General features: G+C 36.7%; 1 protein-coding gene and 1 long non-coding RNA gene across 2 annotated transcripts in view; both read left to right on the top strand.

The window, feature by feature from the left end:
- Nucleotides 1-10,892, top strand: part of LOC132627358 (uncharacterized) — a 30,807-nt gene extending 19,915 nt beyond the window's left edge. The window contains exons 3-5 of the mRNA XM_060342675.1: nucleotides 9,110-9,414; nucleotides 10,512-10,695; nucleotides 10,849-10,892. Of these exons, the coding sequence (XP_060198658.1) occupies nucleotides 9,110-9,414; nucleotides 10,512-10,695; nucleotides 10,849-10,892 (533 nt within the window). The remainder of the gene's footprint in view (nucleotides 1-9,109; nucleotides 9,415-10,511; nucleotides 10,696-10,848) is intronic.
- Nucleotides 814-1,358, top strand: LOC132617172 (uncharacterized). The gene is made up of 3 exons (XR_009573730.1): nucleotides 814-870; nucleotides 1,000-1,118; nucleotides 1,197-1,358. It is a non-coding gene; the product is annotated as an uncharacterized LOC132617172 (long non-coding RNA).
- Nucleotides 10,893-18,812: the final 7,920 nt, after the last annotated feature.

Here is an 18,812-nt window from a genome sequence, read left to right as displayed (position 1 = left end):
TTTTAAGAGTTGATCACTCATAAACGTATAAAGTAGATCAGTGGTTCAATGATGGTTTCAGACTTACCTTAGTTATAATTAGTCAAGTTTCCTTTAATCATCCAGGTGGACCTACAATTATGCCTCGTCATACCTTATTCTGGCATAACTTTATTTCCAGTACATTAGATCTCACGTGCTTGACAACTCTGTTTTGAATTCACTAGTGCATAAGGATAAAAGTTCCAGATATGAAACAAATATCAAATTAATCTTCAATGACAATATCAGTTTCTTCACTCAATGTTAATATACCATACCTTATGTTATCTTTTCATCTGCATTGGCTTCATAAACAGCTTTTCATTTTCAGGCTTGAAAGCAACCTCTGCTCTGAAAGCAACTTCAGCTATCTGGAATCAGCACATTCATAAGTAAGAATAGAAATATGGGTTTGACTTATTAGCTGTAGCACAGGTTATGGTGTACGTTGAAGCCACAAAATTTAAAACAAGATATCTGAATGCAGGAGCCTGAAATGAGGACACTGAAAGTTTAACTAACCCTGAAAATGATATAAATGTTTGGCTACTAGCAGTAGAAAGGTTCAACTCCAACAAACCTCTAAGGCTGACTACTTTTTTTTTTGGCAGTAGCAGCTGAAATTCCATATTGCAGAAGCATTTTTTTTTTGCAGAAGCATATTCAGATTTTTGTAACAGCTTTTGGTTCATGTTTTTAGACTGCATATTCAGAAATGTGTTAAAGGCGAAAGCTATTATAATTTAACTAATACAGAGTTGTTGATTATTTTCCATCGTTCATGTTGATTGTAGCACAATACTGCCTGCTAATACAGAGTTGTTGATTATGGAGAAAAGAGTGAAATAGGTTGTGACTACTACTGCTAATACAGTGTTGTTGGATTTCTTGGCATATAGTATATCTCCCATATTTCATTTTTTTTACTTGTGGCTCGTTTAGATATGAAATTAGTTGTTAATCTTGATTTGTTTGCAGACGCTCGAGAGGGGTCAGGAAGTACCTCAAGATGAAGTCTTCAAGATTACTCACACGAGGAGTCGAAGAACGCCGATGGTACAGACCAATGGATTGAGCCAAGGTCTTAGCAAACCTATGTAAGTCAATAACTAACAATGATAACTACTTTTGTTTTAACTAAATTTACCTACTAACATTGTATCCTTCGACTTCAGACCGAGTATCAACAACACAAGTTGGAATATTGTGCTAGTCAGCCAGCCGAGACGTCAATGACCAACGAGGTAATTGATCAGCAGTGGATGGAGAAGGTTGCTACCCCGACAAGGTACGAGACAATTTATGGGATCCCTAATCGAGCCTGTCGTCAATTCCCGTCGTTCCTTGTAGGTGTAGGTGCTACTTCTGAGGGGGCAGTGGATCCTAAGGAGTACTAAGAAATGAAGCAGAAAGCTACTCAACTAACACGTACACTTAGTGCCACGGAGGCAAGGATGTTGGGTATGCAGACCCAAATAGACAGCTTACTCAATTCGGGGGCCTTTCTGATTCCCCCGTGTCCCGGGGATGCTTGTAGGTCACAACCCAGTAGACGACGTAGGTCGCAGGCCAACGTAATTCATGGTCTTGTTGATGAGGATAGTGGGGAGGATTCGAATCATGTCTCTAACACCCAACGTTGACTTTTTTGATTCGTATACTTTTGGACTCTAATATTGCTATGTTTTCTTGGATATGTATATGATATTTGATTGTAGTTTTAATTCGAATTAGATGTACTTTTGAAGATGAATTTGATTGTAGAAAGTAGTTTATGGTTGTTTAACTTTATGGTGTTTTAAGTGTTTGAATGTAGTTTTAAGGATATTTAGAAGTACTTTGAATTTGATAGTGAATGTGTTGTAATGATGAATTGGATGTGTTGCAGAATAATGTTGATTTGGTTGAATTGGCAGGTAGGTTGCTGTAAAAGCAGCGAAATGCTGATATATTTTTCCCAGATTTTCGACCACACGAGGTCGAAATTCAGCTGAGATATTGCTAAATTTCGACCTCACTAGGTCTAAAATGTACCTCCACATTAAAATTTCGACCACATGAAGTCGAAATTTAGCAACAATGTTGCCAGATTTCGACCACATGAGGTCGAAATTCTGGGCAACATGTTAAATTTCGAGCTCTTGTGGTCGAAATTTAAAATGTTGTCCAGGATTTCGACCACATGTGGTCGAAAAAATTAAATATTATTTTTAAAAAACCACATTTTTCGACCACACGAGGTCGAAAATATTATTTTTTCCACCTCCTGCGGTCGAAGTTTTTTAATAATATTTAAATAAAATATGCAGTTTTCGACCACACAAGGTCGAAAACTATATTTTCGTAATGTCAGTAGAAATTTTTTTTTCGACCTCGTGTGGTCGAAAAAGTTCGACCACATGAGGTCGAAAAAAGATTCACCCTATGAATTAGCGACTTGTCCTTGAGGTCGAAAATTTGGTCGAAAAATGGGTTTCAGCGACCTCATGCGGTCGAAAATTTTGGTTGAAAAACCCTGTTTTTTAGTAGTGAGATGCAAAATCAAACACTCCTCGCTTCTGTTGCAGCAATCTAGAAAAGTTGTTCCTCCTTAATTTCGAATCTAGCAATTTGTGCTAGTGGATTTGTTTTTTGAGTATTTTTGAACTTGCACACATCGATAACATGAGCCTTTATTCCTTCTTCTTAAACTCAATTTTCTTGCATTTTTTATCACATGCTTCAAGTATTTCTCAGTAACAATTTTTATATTTCATCTTTTGAAAGTAATTGTGTAACTTTTATTTTCAAGCGGAAGAGAATTATTCTTACACATTTTAAAATTGCTTAACTTCATCTTCGCTGACCAAATATGATAGCTTTCACCAGTGAATGTTTCTGAGACATTCAAAGAGTGATATTGCTTGTCATGGTTGAAAAAATAAGGTTAAAAGTATTATGGATTAAAATTTGTATTGGTTGAAAATAGCCCTAAGCATTAAAAATAAGCAGGGGTTAAAATGAGTTGAAAATAGCCCTGAGTGTTTAAAATAAGCACGGATTAAAATGGGTTGAAAACAACCCTGAAAGTTAATAATAAGCAGGGGTTAAAATAAGTTGAAAATAGCTCTGAGCGTTAAAATAAGCTATATCTGCTATTGCTTTAAAGTTGGTAACCGCTAGGTTTACATCCACAGACTAAAAATTTCAGAAAATTGATAAATCTCTCTCTATTGCTTCATTCGATACCTAATTTTTTCTAAATTAGTGGCACATCTAGTTATATAAGAAGGTACGGTTTCAGCTGAGCTTGAACATCTTTTATTCACAGAAGCAATGTGTCTGTGCATGCATGTGTGAAATCACTAAAGTTTAAAGTTAATACTAAATTCTGAATCCATAACTTTTAAAAGTGTAAAAGGTTCAATGATTAAAAAAAAAAAAAGGATTGAACCACCTAAAATTCTGAATCCGCCTCGAGATGAGATCAGTGTTCCATCCAGGGGCGGAGCCAGTGTATGTCCAGGGGGTTCATCCGAACCCCCTCGGCGAAAAATTACAGTGTATTTTTAAAGTTAAAATTATTTTATTATGTATATATAATAGATGTTGAACCCCTTGACTTCTTCGTATATTTACCTTTTAGAATTTTTGAACCCCTGGATGAAAATCCTGGCTCCGCCACTGGTTCCATCACCATCTAACTCTTGTGAGTGGGATCATGCATGCATCCAATTATTTTCGTTTTCCCATAGGAATAATGATCACTTGCTCTTAGCTAACATTATTTGCATGCATGTAGAGGCCAGCCTCCAGAGAGGATGCGGTTTATGGGTGGTGGGTTCATAACTTTATATGAATCCAGTATTTTTAGCACAGAGTATACATTTATGTATAAGAATCTACTAAAATTGCAATAAATGATGGATATGAACTCATAACTTTAAAAATATGACGGGTTCAATTAGTGGCGGAGCCAAGATTTTCGCTAAGGGGTTCAAATTATAATAAAGTAAGCACGCGAAGAAGCCAAGGGGATTCAACATCTACTATATATATATATATATATATATATATATATATATATATATATATATATATATATATATATATATATATTGATAGACTATGTAATAGTCTACGTAAGTATTGTAAATATTCTTTTCCTTATGTATAGTAATTATGTCCTATAATTTAGACTAGTATTATGCTGATAGTGCGATACCTACTTTGTATATATTGACTTTCATACATCAATACAAATCACGGATTGATTTTCTACATGGTATTAGACTAGGTTTCTCCTAAAAACCCTAGCATCCTAAACGCTAGCCGTCCACCTCCCTCTCTCCTAACCCTAACCCTAGCCGTAGCCGCCACCCCCTTCCTCCTCCCTCTTCTCTCTTCAATGGCTGACAACAAAAATTTCCATTCTGCTTTAACTGTCACGAATGTGAAATCTTTAATACCAATTACTCTAGACATGGAAACTGGTCATTATCACGAATGGGCGACACTATTCAAAGTTCTAGCCCGTGTCCACTCCGTACTTGAGCACATCATACCACCAACTGACACCACTGAACTCACCGCGTACAATGCAACGAAGGCGGCTAATCTTCCACTCTGGAAACGGCTAGATAAGGTGTTCCTTCAATGGATATACGCCACCGTATCCCATGATATTCTTACCTCTATTCTCGTGGCGAATAATGTTGCGGAGAAGACTTGGAATCGAGTTGCTCAACTTTTCCAAGATAACAAGCACTCAAGGGAAGCATATCTTGAAACTGAATTCGCCACCACAAAAATGGTCGATTTCGGCTGGGTTATGGCCTATTATAATAGGCTGAAGTCACTCGCGGATCAGCTTGCCCATGTAGAGTCGCCGGTGTCCGACCAACGTATGGTCTTGCGCCTCCTTGCAGGCTTACCGAATACATATGCACTCTTTGTCACCACCTTCCAGTAGAAGGATGTGCTGCCCTCTTTGTCTGAAGTATGCTCTAGACTCAAGCTCGAAGACGTCGCAGCCAAGGAACGCGACTCTACTTGTTGATAATAATACTCCCTCCACGCCACCTGGCGGCACCAATAATTCAACTAACTGTCGTGATAATAATCGTGGCAGGAATTCCAACAGGAACAAGGGAAAGGGGAACAACAACAACAACAACCGCGGGAAATCCGGCAGCGGCAGCGGCGGACAGACCAGCCACGGCCAGTGGCCGACGGGACAGCCACCGGCAGAGGGCTACTACTGGCCTGCCTGGCCGCCACAGCAGTGGCCACTACCCCCCTGCCCATATCCGACAAGGCCGTGGCAGCAGCGTCCCACGACGCCACGGCCCGGCAGCGGCATTCTCGGTGCGGGTCCACGACCTCAGCAGGCTTATTCCATGCATGGTTCGTCCTATTTTGGGTACACTCCAACAGACGTGGAGGCATCCATGCACACTCTGTCCATGCATTAACCGGATGATAATTGGTACATGGACACCAGAGCAACTCCCACATGACTGCCAACTCAGGTACTCTCATGTCTTATTTTAATTTGAGGCAATAATTCTGGAATCATTGTTGGTAATGGTAGCATTATTCCAATTCGAGGATATGGTCATACATCCCTACCCCCACCTAATCCCCAATTACGTCTCAAAAATGTCTTGCATGCTCCAAAACTCATCAAAAACCTTATTTTTGTACGTAAATTCACTAAGGACAATAATGTGTCTGTTGAGTTTGATCCTCTTGGGTTTTCTATGAAGGATTTACCGACGGGGAGCTACCTAATGAGATGTGAGAGCACCGAGGAATTTTATCCTATCACTTCCACAAAACGGACCACTCCACCATTAACCTTCATTGCCGCCTCACCTAGCTTGTGGCACTCCCGACTCGGCCATCCGGGAAATGCTATCCTTAGTTCTCTTCATAGTAATGCCTTAATTGAATGTAATAGGGCCCGAACTTCTTTTTGTACCTCTTGTCCTTTGGGGAAACACGTTAAATTGTCATTTTATGATTCATTGTCATTTACTACTATGCCATTTGATATCATTCATTGTGATTTATGGACATCTCCTGTTTTGAGTTCTAATGGGCACCGCTATTATGTTTCTTTCTTGATGATTATAGTAATTTTCTTTGGAATTTTCCAATCTCTAAGAAGTCCCAAGTTTATTCTACTTTTCTATCTTTTATGGCATTAATACAGACTCAATTCGAAAGAGACATTAAAAACATTCAATGTGATAATGGGCGGGAGCTCGCCAATGGGCATTTTCAATCTTTTTGCGCCTCCAATGGTTTAAATTTCAGATTTTCTTCCCCCATACCTCTCCTCAAAATGGCAAAGAGGAAAGAAAAATTAAATCCATTAACAACATAGTGTGCACTCTTCTTGTCCACTCCTGCATCATGCTCTCCAAATGGCCACATACCTCCTTAATGTACTTCCCACCAAGTTCCTTGGGTATAAATCACCAACGAAAGTTCTCTACCAACGAACCCCATCCTATTCTCATCTCCGAGTTTTTGGGTGTCTATGCTATCCACTTTTCCCATCTACCACTATTCATAAGTTGCAAGCAAGATCTACCCTGTGCGTATTTTTGGGCTATCCGTTGAATCATAGAGGCTATAAATGTTATAATTTATCCACCAACAAAATCATCATATCAAGGCATGTCATCTTTGAGAAAAATCAATTTCCCTTCTCAAAGTTGCACTCTCCAACCCAAACTTCTTATGATTTTTTGGACTATGTGATTTCTTCATACACCCTGCATTTTCTGTCACAGCCTACTCCACCCGTCGTTCCTTCAGTCCAGCCCGACCCCTCCTCCACACTGCTCCACTCGTGACTGCCCAGCAACCCCTCCCCCTACTGTTCCACACGTGACTGCCCAGCAGCCCCCCCAACTGCCCAGCAGTCCACTCGCACGGCCACTGCCCAGCAGCCCCTCCCCCCCACTGCCCCACCTGTGCCTGCCCAGCAGCCCACCCGCTTGGTCACTAGAAGCCAACATGGGATTTTCAAGCCCAAACAACCGTTTAACTTAAACACTTCCACCATCTCGCCTATCCCACGAAATCCTATAGGTGCTTTAAATGACCATAATTGGAAAGCTGCCATGGTTGATGAATATAATGCTCTAATTAAAAATAAGACGTGGGAGTTGGTTCCACGTCCCATTGATGTGAATCTTATTCGTTCTTTGTGGATTTTTCGTCATAAAAAAAATCTGATGGCTCTTTTGAGAGGCACAAAGCCCGTCTTGTCTGTAATGACAGGTCTCAATAGGTTGGAGTTGACTGCGATGAGACTTTCAGTCCGGTTGTCAAACCGGCTACTATTCGCACTGTCTTGAGCATTGCACTTGCACACTGTTGGCCCATTCATTAGTTGGACGTCAAGAATGCTTTTCTATACAGTAATCTTAATGAGACTGTTTATATGCATCAGCGTATTGGGTTTAAGGATCCAAAGCATCCCCATCATGTCTGTCTCTTGAAGAAATCGATGTACGGACTTAAGCAGGCTCCCCGTGCATGGTTCCAACGCTTTGCAGACTATGTCTTTACTATTGTTTTTTCACATAGCCGATCTGATCACTCTTTTTTTATTTATTGTTGAGGTTCTTACATTGCTTACATTCTGCTATATGTTGATGATATTATTCTCACAGCTTCCTCCGATGCCCTCAGAAAATCCACCATGTCTCTGCTTAGTGCCGAATTTGCTATGAAGGATTTGGGTCTTTAAGCTATTTTCTGGGTATTGCTGTTACCCGGACTTCACACGACATGTTTCTCTCTCAGAACAATTATGCAGCAGATATTATAGAGCGTGCGGGCATGACTGCCTGTAAGCCGAGTCAGACACTGGTCGACACCAAAGCCAAACTTGGTGCCACGGCCGGGCCTTCTTGCGATGATCCTACACAATATCGTAAGTTGGCCGGCACGTTGCAGTACCTTACATTCACAAGACCAGACATCTCCTATGCGGTTCAACAAGTATGCCTTCACATGCATGATCCAAAGGTTGCACATATGCATGCTCTTAAACGCATAATCCGATACATTCAAGGTACTATTGAGTTTGGTATCCATCTGTACAAATTCTCCATTGCCTCTCTTGTTTCTTATACAGATGCAGATTGGGGTGGTTGTCCGAACACTCGCCGATCCACATCCGGTTACTGTGTTTTCCTTGGTGATAATCTCCTCTCATAGTCATCCAAACGGCAACCTACTATGTCTAAGTCCAGTGCCGAGGCCGAATACTGTGGCGTCGCTAATGTCGTCTCTGAGTCCTGTTGGCTTCGCAACCTTCTTTTGGAACTCCGTTATCCCATCGGATAGCTACATTGGTTTATTGTGATAATGTTAGTGCCATATACCTATCAGGTAACCCAGTTCAGCACCAACACACTAAACATATTGAGATGGACATACATTTCGTACGTGAGAAAGTTACCCGTGGAGAAGTTCGTGTTCTTCACATCCCGTCCCGTTACCAGATCGCAGACATCTTCACTAAAGGTCTTCCGCGCGAGCTCTTTGATGATTTCAGGGACAGTCTAAGCGTATGACAACCTTCCGCTTCGACTGCGGGGGTGTGATAGACTATGTAATAGTCTACGTAAATATTGTAAATATTCTCTTCCTTAGGTATAATAATTATGTCCTATAATTTAGCCTAGTATTATGCTGATAGTGCGATACCTACTTTGTATATATTGACTTTCATACATCAATACAGATCACGGATTGATTTCGTACATATATATATATATATATATATAAACAATAATTAATCTTGTATATATAGTGTAATTTTGCGTCGAAGGGGGTTCGGATGAACCCACTTCCACCCACTTGGATTTGAGCTGAGTTTAATGCTAACAACCTTAATAGTTGAACCCATAAAGCTTAAAAAATCCAGTATTTTTCTTAACTTTTTATTTGTTTAGGACCTAGCTAGCAACTCAAAAAGAACTAGAATCCATAACCCTAAACATCAAATCCTAGATTGACGATCTACATGCATGTATATTTCTCCTATATGCATCATTTACAATTTGAGTGTTGCAGGACACAGTGGCGGCGCCTGATCAAGTACATGCAGCAGAGAAGTACATAGCTAGGTTAGATAAGAAATTGGAGAAGAAGAAGAAGAACCGCTTGGAACAATTGAAAATGGCCACAAAGACAACTAAGTCACCCCCTCAGATCGAATTCCACGAAATGGCCCCAAACATGATCGTGGTTCTGATAACTTGCCTTGATAATTTAGCCACTTTTAATAACATCATTCGATTATGCCATGAGGAAGATGTTGAAGTTGTGTATACCAGCTTTCAACTCAATGGAAACTCTACACTGCAAATTTCTCATGAAACTAAGGTAATGATGGTATTATAAGGGTATGTATGGTAATAATGGAAAACATTTTTTGGAAACATTCTAAAAATAAGCTGGAGCTTGGACATATAGAATCTGTTGATATTTGAAAAAAAGTAGTATTTATAGTAAAGTTGAAAAAGGGCATATGTTTCAGAATCAATTGCACGGTAAGCTGCTATAGCTCTTGCCAGCAACCCTGGTATATAAAGTTGTCTTTGTGCATGAGATTTCAGTTGAAATTTTGTGAGTAAAAACTTGAAAAACTCCTAAAACTTCACGCAGTTCAAGCTTCAAATTTCATATTGCAAATTTGAAGTTGAAATAATCAACTAATTTGATAGACAAACACTCATTTAAAATTTTGAATAAATATTTATAGACAAATGAATCCCTCATTTTTGATGTTTTGTTGACTGAAATATTATTCACAATAATACTTTCCATCAAAAGGGAGAAAACAACTTCCGTAACCTTCGGATGGAATCCCTCATTTTTGATGTTTTGTTGACTGAAATATTATTCACAATAATACTTTCCACCAAAAGGGAGAAAACAACTTCCGTAACCTTCGGATGGAATCCCTCATTTTTGATGTTTTGTTGGCTGAAATATTATTCATGATAATACTTTCCACCAAAAGGGAGAAAACAACTTCCATAACCTTCGGATGGAAGTAAAATTCCTTCACTATTAACTCATATCTAGACTAAAACAGATCATCAGATATTATCTTGTTTACTAAAACTAATGTTAATCTTTAATATTCCCTTCTACTATTTTCTTAAGCGTTTTTTTTTAAATATTTTGACTCACTACCAAAGTTGACTTGTATTTCTTTTCTTGCAGTTTTCAAATATGTAGTTTTGTTTCTAAAAATTGAAGAATTTATAACCAAATTCAGAATCAACATTAAGTCTATTAACCCTGGTACTCTGAATCCCTTCACATAAATTGGGATAGAGGAAGTGCTAATTAAATAATGATTTTTCAAGAAATGACTTCCGCTGTGCTAGAAAAACCATAAGTTGTCAAGTGTCAACTTCTTGCAAATCAAACTAGATTCGTTTAAACTTACATTTAATGTTTGATCTATTTAGGTGCAGATCAACAGAAGTTCAACAATGGAATTTAGAGCTACAACTTTGTGTGACAAGATGAAGGAATTGATTTATGGACCATCTTGCAGCAATGATATGGAATCCCAACTACATTTACGGGACTACATAATTGAATCTGGACTGAAAGATTTTGATGCACTGGAGTTATTACCAACAAGAAGTCAAAATCCAAACATGCATTTTGGACTGATCGATTTTGATGGACATGACTTATTGCCAACAAGAAGTCAAAATCCAAACATGCATGCTGGACTGATATAATTTGATGCACTGGAATTATTACCGACAACAAGTCAAAATCCAAACATGCATGGTTACATGCAAAATGTTCAAGAAACCCCTAGCTCTTTGTGGAACTGAAACAGTTTTTCATTGGGCATGGAAACAATTGAGATGTAAATTTTCATCTCCTTGTTTAGTATTGTGATTCATGCAGATGAGTATTTGTTGTTAGTCTCAATTCTTCGATATTCAGATTGGAATAAAGAGTACTTATCTTAGCTCTGTTTCATTTGTTGATAATTAATAAGCATTTACAGATTATGATAGGAAGCGCCTAATCCTAACAAGTGGTATCATAGCGAAACTCTTGGGTTCGATTGCCAGGAAAAACATGATGTGTGTGTGTGTTTTTGGGGGAGAGAGATGTAAGAGCCATGTCGAACATGATACTTGCTTGATAAGCTTGCTTAGAACTTAGAAATAAAGTTGTGCCTTTGCGATCAGTGATAACTTTTGGCATGATATCCTTACTAATCAATCTACTAATCACACCTCAAGTTCAAATTATTTGGGGTCAGTTATATTGAATCATTGTATTAATTTCACTTTGTTCAATTCCATCTCATTGCAATACCAAGTAGCCCTATCGAACTTCTTTACCTATTGAACAAAGATCTTTTTTGGCTGCTGCCTTGGATAGATACTACTTCTTTCAAACCCTCATCTTATCAAATATCCGTGGAGCCGGTAGTAACACTCTTGTTTCGTGTTTTAGTTTTCTACATTTTGTGGTTGTTAGCGAGAACATGTATCTCGATTGATGGATTTCTTACCTAGTTCTTCTTTCTTTGTGTAGCATGACCATGGTTACAAGGGAAATGAAATCCATTATTCTGCTCTGATACCATGAAAACTTAGCGATTTGAACGAGTTTTAGTGAAATATAGACTAAGGTTGAAGTTGGTTGAGAGAAAACTAGAGAGAGAAAGTGTGGAAATTTTCCAGATATTTTCATTCAACTAAAACTGTCTTTACAATGAAAGTGGGCCGGCTACTTATATTTGGGCCGAACCGACTTATATATATATATATATATATAAAATAGGAGAGATACAAGCAATGTGGTTAAGCCAAGTGTCAAGTTAATAACAATGTATTTTTGAATTTTAATTGACAGGTAAAGTTTTAAATATATGTAGTTACTTTTTAGGATTTGATTCAAAAACTTATATTTGAATTCAAATTAAAAATGATTTATTTCATCTCAAATTTGAAAAGTTTTATTTGAAAGTAATTAACAGAAGGGAAAAAGATTATTTGATTTTGAAAAATAAAACTTTTTAAATTTGAGATGAAATAAATCATTTTAATTTGAATTCAAAGATAAGTTTTTGAATTAACAAAACATATCAAGTTTGCTCGGCCTAAAAGTTTTCTCTAATTCGAATTTGAATTGAACAATAGATCTGTACGAATTTAAATGAAGATAAATATCATTAGCATTCTTATCAACAGTTTGAATTTAAATTGAAATATAAATCATTTATTTATAAGTTGAGCTTCTTTCAGTTACTATTTAAGATCCAATTACATGTTCAACCTTGGTTTTTTTGGTGAAGACTTACAAGAAATGTATTCAGCCAACAATAAAGGTTTGTTTCTAAGATTAGGCATATCATGGTATAAGCTAAGGAATTAACAAGCACTCACCTTCATTCTATTAGAGATATTTAGGCTTCGTTAATTTAGTCAAATTCGTTTTATGAATTCGTACTTCCTTTCTAAGGGGCCATTCTTAATGCAAGGCTACGTAAGTGCCTGAATTATGATATAGTATTTGTAGCCGTTGCAATAAATTATATTTATTGTGTTTGGTTGTAGAAACCAGCCGAATTTGTGAAGAGAAACTAGCCGAATTTGTGAAGAGAATGAGAAAAAAATATTACTCTTTGCCTTAAATAATTTGAATTTTGCAAAAAATACTTATTCTCCTACATGCAGATTGTGATTACGGTGACTATAATGTCTATTTGTGACTTTTATGCAAAGGTACGTTCTCCTTCTTTTTTTTCTTCATTTAGTGATTGTGATTATAATGTACATAATAATTATGGTTTCTTTATTATTTTTTATTTTTTTTGCTTAAAATTTAAACTTTCATAATAAACTCATCCTTTCTCGAAGTTTCTATCAACTTACTTACATTGTTCCTCACAGTTAAATGGAAAAATTGCATAAATTAAAGTTATTCAAGAGAAAGATACCTGCCTAACTCTACTTAAAAATATATATGGAACTAAACAATTTATGCTCTTAACAATCACCAAATTGTTAAAAGTCTTTGTCGTTATGATAATGAAGCAGACTTCTGAATTATAGGTTTAAGAATTTAAGAATATATGTATAACGACCCGTTTGGTCGTTTTGAGCTTTTGACTTCTTTTCCCTAATATACCCTTTCCGTAGTTTTAAAAGGTATTCTTGACTTGCAAAAATCGGTTGCACGATGATTTAATTGGCGGGAAAATTTTGAAATATATTTATTTAATGTGTGTGAGTAGTTTATTCATAGGAATATGAGTTTCACCCATATAAGGTACAAGTTGATAAATAAAGTATTTGATGGAATGACTATATTTTAAAGTATAAATTGATGAATAATGTAATTGACTAAGTGGGTCAATTGCTAACTTATACATAGTGGCTTAGTAAAACGATTATTTTGGACAATTGTTTAGTTAGTAATTAATGGGCCAAGTCCACAACTCTTTTAACACCATAGGTTACACGGCCCATATACAAGAATGATTTAAGTTAATAGGTTTGGACATTTTTTTAGTATTAGCACAAAAACCTTGAGACATCTACTCAAAACCTACGACGAAGAGGAGAAATTGAGTGCCTTAGGTAAGAATCTGGTTAAAAGCTTTAGTTTGACTTGAATTTATTGCGATGAAATATCTCTATTGCCACTGATTATTATTATTATTATTATTATTATTATTATTATTATTATTATTATTATTATTATTATTATTATTATTATTATTATTATATTTGCTACTAGAATGAAATTAATACCTAATATTAATCGGAAAGAAATTGCTGGTGCTTGGTTCCTTTAAGTTGGGAAATAAATTTGTAGATATCTATTATGGTTTAATGATGACCAAATGATTAGAATGGATGTATTTAAATGAAAAAGTTTGGCTTCCACAATATTTGATGTAGAGAAATCACTGGGCATTGAACGTATATATGCCCAGTTTATAAATTTCACTTCTTTTGGACTAATTTAGTGACCAAATCCACAATACTCCTCACGTTTCCTCTAAATGGGTATGACTTAATGTTAAAAAGGATCTACGGAAACAGAATGGATGCTGGTTTTTTTTTTTTTTTTTTTTTTTTTTTTTTTGTGTTGACGTTTTCTGTAGCAAGTCTAGGGAAAATGAAGGGGTTATACGCATCAGGTCATTTAAGCATTAGGATAATTATGTCTGTTGGTTCAGTAAGAAACCGTTGTTGAAACAAATTGTTTGTGCTTTGTTAGCGGCATTAAGAGAGGAAATGGATTGATAATTGGTTTCTTTGCTTAGTAATTTTGCTTGCCCGATTGTGGATAAAGAGAGGTAGAAGGTTGGTTTGTTTATGGAATGGAACGAGAAAGTAGAGTAAAAGTCTGCTAATGTGAAATTTCTGAACTACGAGAAGATAGGGAACATTCAGAGACGCTCAGGAAAGGAAAGACGACTTTGTGAGTTCGTTGGCTCGACTTTGAGGTAGGTTACGGTTTACCTTATGGTGAGACTTCGATTAGCAAAGCATATGTTTAGATGATATTGTTGGAGAATGCATGTAAGCCTTCGGGTGCGAAGTTGGGATGGATATTGTCTTAGGTTGAGCATTGTTGTATGATTTGGGGGCTAGCCCCCTCGTTGTATTGCTAACTCATCTTGATCCATTTACTTGTTGGCTCGTTGACACGTTGAGATATTGGTAATTGTGACTAGTGATAGATCATAGCCATGATATTGCGGTACTTTACTTGATTGATATTGAGATGAGAATGGTGATTCCATTGTGGCTTATTGTGTAGCCTTATTGCTGATATTACTTGTATGCCATGTGTGGTACCGTTTTGGATTGAATTAGTTGTTAACATTACATTTCATCATACTCATATGCATTTTCATGATACATTGATATATGCATGGTTATGGAACTAATGATGATATGTGAGAGAGTGTAGCCTCCGAGGTCTTTGCCGGAGAGCGTAAAAGAGAGATGAGTGTTTGTTGCCCGAGATTTCTTGCCGGGAACGATGGAGTGTCCGATGCCCGAGGTCTTTGACGGGATCGTGAGAGTGTGCTCGTGATCCGAGGTTATATTTCGAAACGAGTGGTACATGGAATTCGCGGGTCCCCCATGGGTCTTGATCACCGAGACGTGGAGTTACTCCATCCGGGACATGTTGTACAAAGCTACATATGCATTGCATTCAGCCTACATACACTATTGCATTGCATTGTATCTTGGTTCATGTTGATTGGTTTGATACTACTGTGATGTATTGATTCGGATTGATTATACTGAGACTTGGCACAATTGGGTTTAGATGCTATAACATAAAAGATGACTTGTTCTGTGGATATGGATTCATGTTGACTTGTACTTGTTGGTTTATGTGTTTATCTTGCTTGTTGTCTTTATATACGTTAGCTAGTCTTAGTCGGCCTATGATACCTACCAGTACTTGTTGTTTGTACTGACCTGCACTTGCTGCATTCTTTTATGAATGCAGAGTACCAGTTGAGATCGACTTCTACTCTTCGTGGCTAATATTCGAGGATTGCTGATTCGAGTCCTTCAGGGTGAGCATGAGGACATTCGCTGCCCGAAGACTCTTTTTATAATTATGTCTTTATTTTCATTCTGAGACATGATCTTTGAGGCTACTATGTATTATTATGATTCAGACTTGTAGTATTTAATTAGATGCTCTTGTCTGACTAGACCAGATACTGGGGTGGATTTCATTTACTTCTGCATTTTTTTTTATATTATGATTGTGAGACTTACGCTATTTTACTTATTTCGCTATTTTCTCTTATTTGTGAATGTTGAGTTAAGGGTTCGCCAACCGACTTGAAAAAGGTAGGTGCCCGCATGACTTAGGAAAAAATGGGTCGTGACAATATGTAATCTTCAACTCAAATTCAAAATTATTAAATTTTCAAATCAAATTCAAATTCAGATTGAACATCAGATTACGTGGAGAAGAATTCTATAGATTCTTGGGTTCTATAATATGTCAAATACGAAAATTTATGTTTATCATTAAAAAATAGTTTAAATATTAAATTGATAATTTAAATTATAAGTAGTTATTAGTTATTACAATTGCCAATTTTTTTATATCACAATCGAACAATTGAGATTAGAGTAGGCTATCAACTTTGATAAAATCCTAAAAAATAACTACATATATTGAAAACTTTACCTTTCAATTAAAATTCAAAAACTTTATCTAAACAACTATCTCTTAATTAAAATTCAATCTTATTACATACATTGTCTTAAAATTGATAATAAACTCATCCTTTCTCGAAGATTCTGTCAAGTTACTTACATTGTTACTCAAACTTAAATGGAAAAGTTGCATAAATTAAAGTTATTCAAGAGAAAGATAGCTGTCTAACTCCACTTAAAAATATATACGGAACTAAACAAGTTATGCTCTTAACAATCACCAGATTTCGTTGAAGGGCTCAACAAGAAAACTTAAGGAGAGGAGTAAAGGGATGGACCAGAAGATTCTCATGTGCAAATAAATTCAATAGTAGAATGACAAGCTAATATTTTTTTTTAATTTCATTTCAATTGTATATATTATGTTTAAATTGTTCTACCTACGCTTATTTGGTGAAATCTGAATGCTAAAGAGAATAACCGTCATATAATATTATGTGCTTCGTAAGAGATATTATATTTCTAATTTTGTGTAATAATTGTTGTTGCCATATATTGGAGCATTTCAAGTCAACAAATTTCCATTCTCCATGCTCTTACTGACTGTGTTGTCTGATAACGTCCAAAATGCACTCCTCAAAGAGAAAGTGTACACGGTCGTATGCAATATAATTTACCCAACTATGAGTCGGGATCGATCCCACAGGCAACAATATGCTAGGCAATTAAGAAAGTAAGGAACTTTCACCAACTAAGCTAAAGCCAAACGATAGATAATATTTTGGTTTTGTTTGAGAAAATTATAACTAATGCGGAAATGTAAACTAACTTAACAAGCAAGTAAAATGATCAATGGCCACAAGTTTGGATACAAAGGAAATTACACTCAAGTAACGATCCAATGTATTTCGCGATTTTACAACTAAGAGCGGGTTTATGTTAATAGATAATGATTTCTAAACTCTCATTGAAAGTCTTCCAACCAAATCAATGAATTTCACTCTAAGCTTTTCCAAGCCTTAGAGTGTGATACTAGGCACAATCAATTTAACCTCAAGTAACTATCCTCTTCCGAGCTCAAGTTATTAGATGGGTTTAATGATCCAAATTCTTGTTAATCAATCTTTCCCAACCTAGATTTCCTCTTCCGAGCTCAATCAAAGTAAATGGGTGAGTCCTAGGGTTAGCTAATCCCTTTGGAAACATTCAAGAACGAGATCAATTAAAGAAACAATAACCCACTTCATTAGGAATAAAAATCAGTCAATACATAAGCATAACAAGAGTTTCAAACCAAACTTCAATCAAGAATATTTTCATAAACAAGATTCAAGTAATGGAATAGAAAGCTACACACTTAGATATACAATACAAAACAAGGAACTGAAGAAAGGATTAACAAATATCTCATTGAAGTGCTTCCAATCTTCTCCTCCAATGGTGTAGAAAAAACCCTAGCCTCCAAGCTTGTAAGAAAAATGGCCAAAGATGTGTTTAACAAACCCTAGTTGGCCTTTTAAGTGAACTGGAATAGCAGAAATCGTCAAAGCCCAAGTTCTGCTCGGACTGAGCCAAAAAATGTTCAACGCGATCGCGTCACGTTTCTGCGCGATGGCGTGAAATTATTTATTTTCTTCAGCGTGATCGCGTGACCATCGACCGCGAACGCGCAGTGTCACTGACGCGCGTGGGCGCGATCGCGTGACTTTTCTGCGTGATCGCGCAGAGCAATTTTTCACCAAAAATTCCAGAATGTCCAATTTTTTCCAGTTTTGCAGCTTTTTTTCTCTTTTTTTGCTTGTTTTCCACACTTAGGCTCTAGGGACCTCGTTTTACCTGAAACATACTAAAACCACGTAAAATAATATAGACTTGCTTAAAAACAAGTAAAACTTATAGCCGAAAGGCGTCGATTTTAGCGTAAAATCATGCCTCATCATAACCCCCAACTTAAAGTATTTGCTTGTCCTCAAGCAAGCCATACAAAACAACGACTCAATCTAACACCTTGATATCATAGAGTAACAATGTCTACATTGGTTTTGATTCTGAACTACCGGCATGCATCATTTTCTTCCAAGGACCATCCCAATTTTCTATTTTAAAGCAATATACACAACTCAGGAACACTACAACTAACAATGAAGCTTCAATGCATGACATTACATTATCGAACATATTATGATGCACACAAACGCTACTTTAGGCGGTCACTTTATTTTTCTCAATTCTCATCCTTATGCCCTCACATAGACCAAAGAATATCCCAACACACATATATACAACAAGAATGGGACGAAGATGAAAGAAAAGGGAGAAACACTCACAAAGAAATTCATATCTACACATGCAAATACCATAGGCTTGCCCTTATTTTCTATGTTCTCATCCTAGGCTCGTTCGGTTGTGATCACATTAGGACTTGTTTCGGCTTGTAATGTAGGCTTAGGGACAGGTAGGATACTTTTTCGGATATTAGTGACTCACCCTCCTTGACACTACAACATCTCTTCACCTTTATTCGCCTCTTTTCTTTCCAACCCCTTTATTTCCTTTAAAGTTTAGACCTCGATGTGGTTTTACTCC

This window comes from Lycium barbarum, chromosome 1 (assembly GCF_019175385.1).
Source record: "Lycium barbarum isolate Lr01 chromosome 1, ASM1917538v2, whole genome shotgun sequence".
Classification (NCBI taxonomy): Eukaryota; Viridiplantae; Streptophyta; class Magnoliopsida; order Solanales; family Solanaceae; genus Lycium; species Lycium barbarum.
Note: the sequence above shows the minus strand (reverse complement) of the source record. Positions and strands in the feature narration are given on the sequence as shown.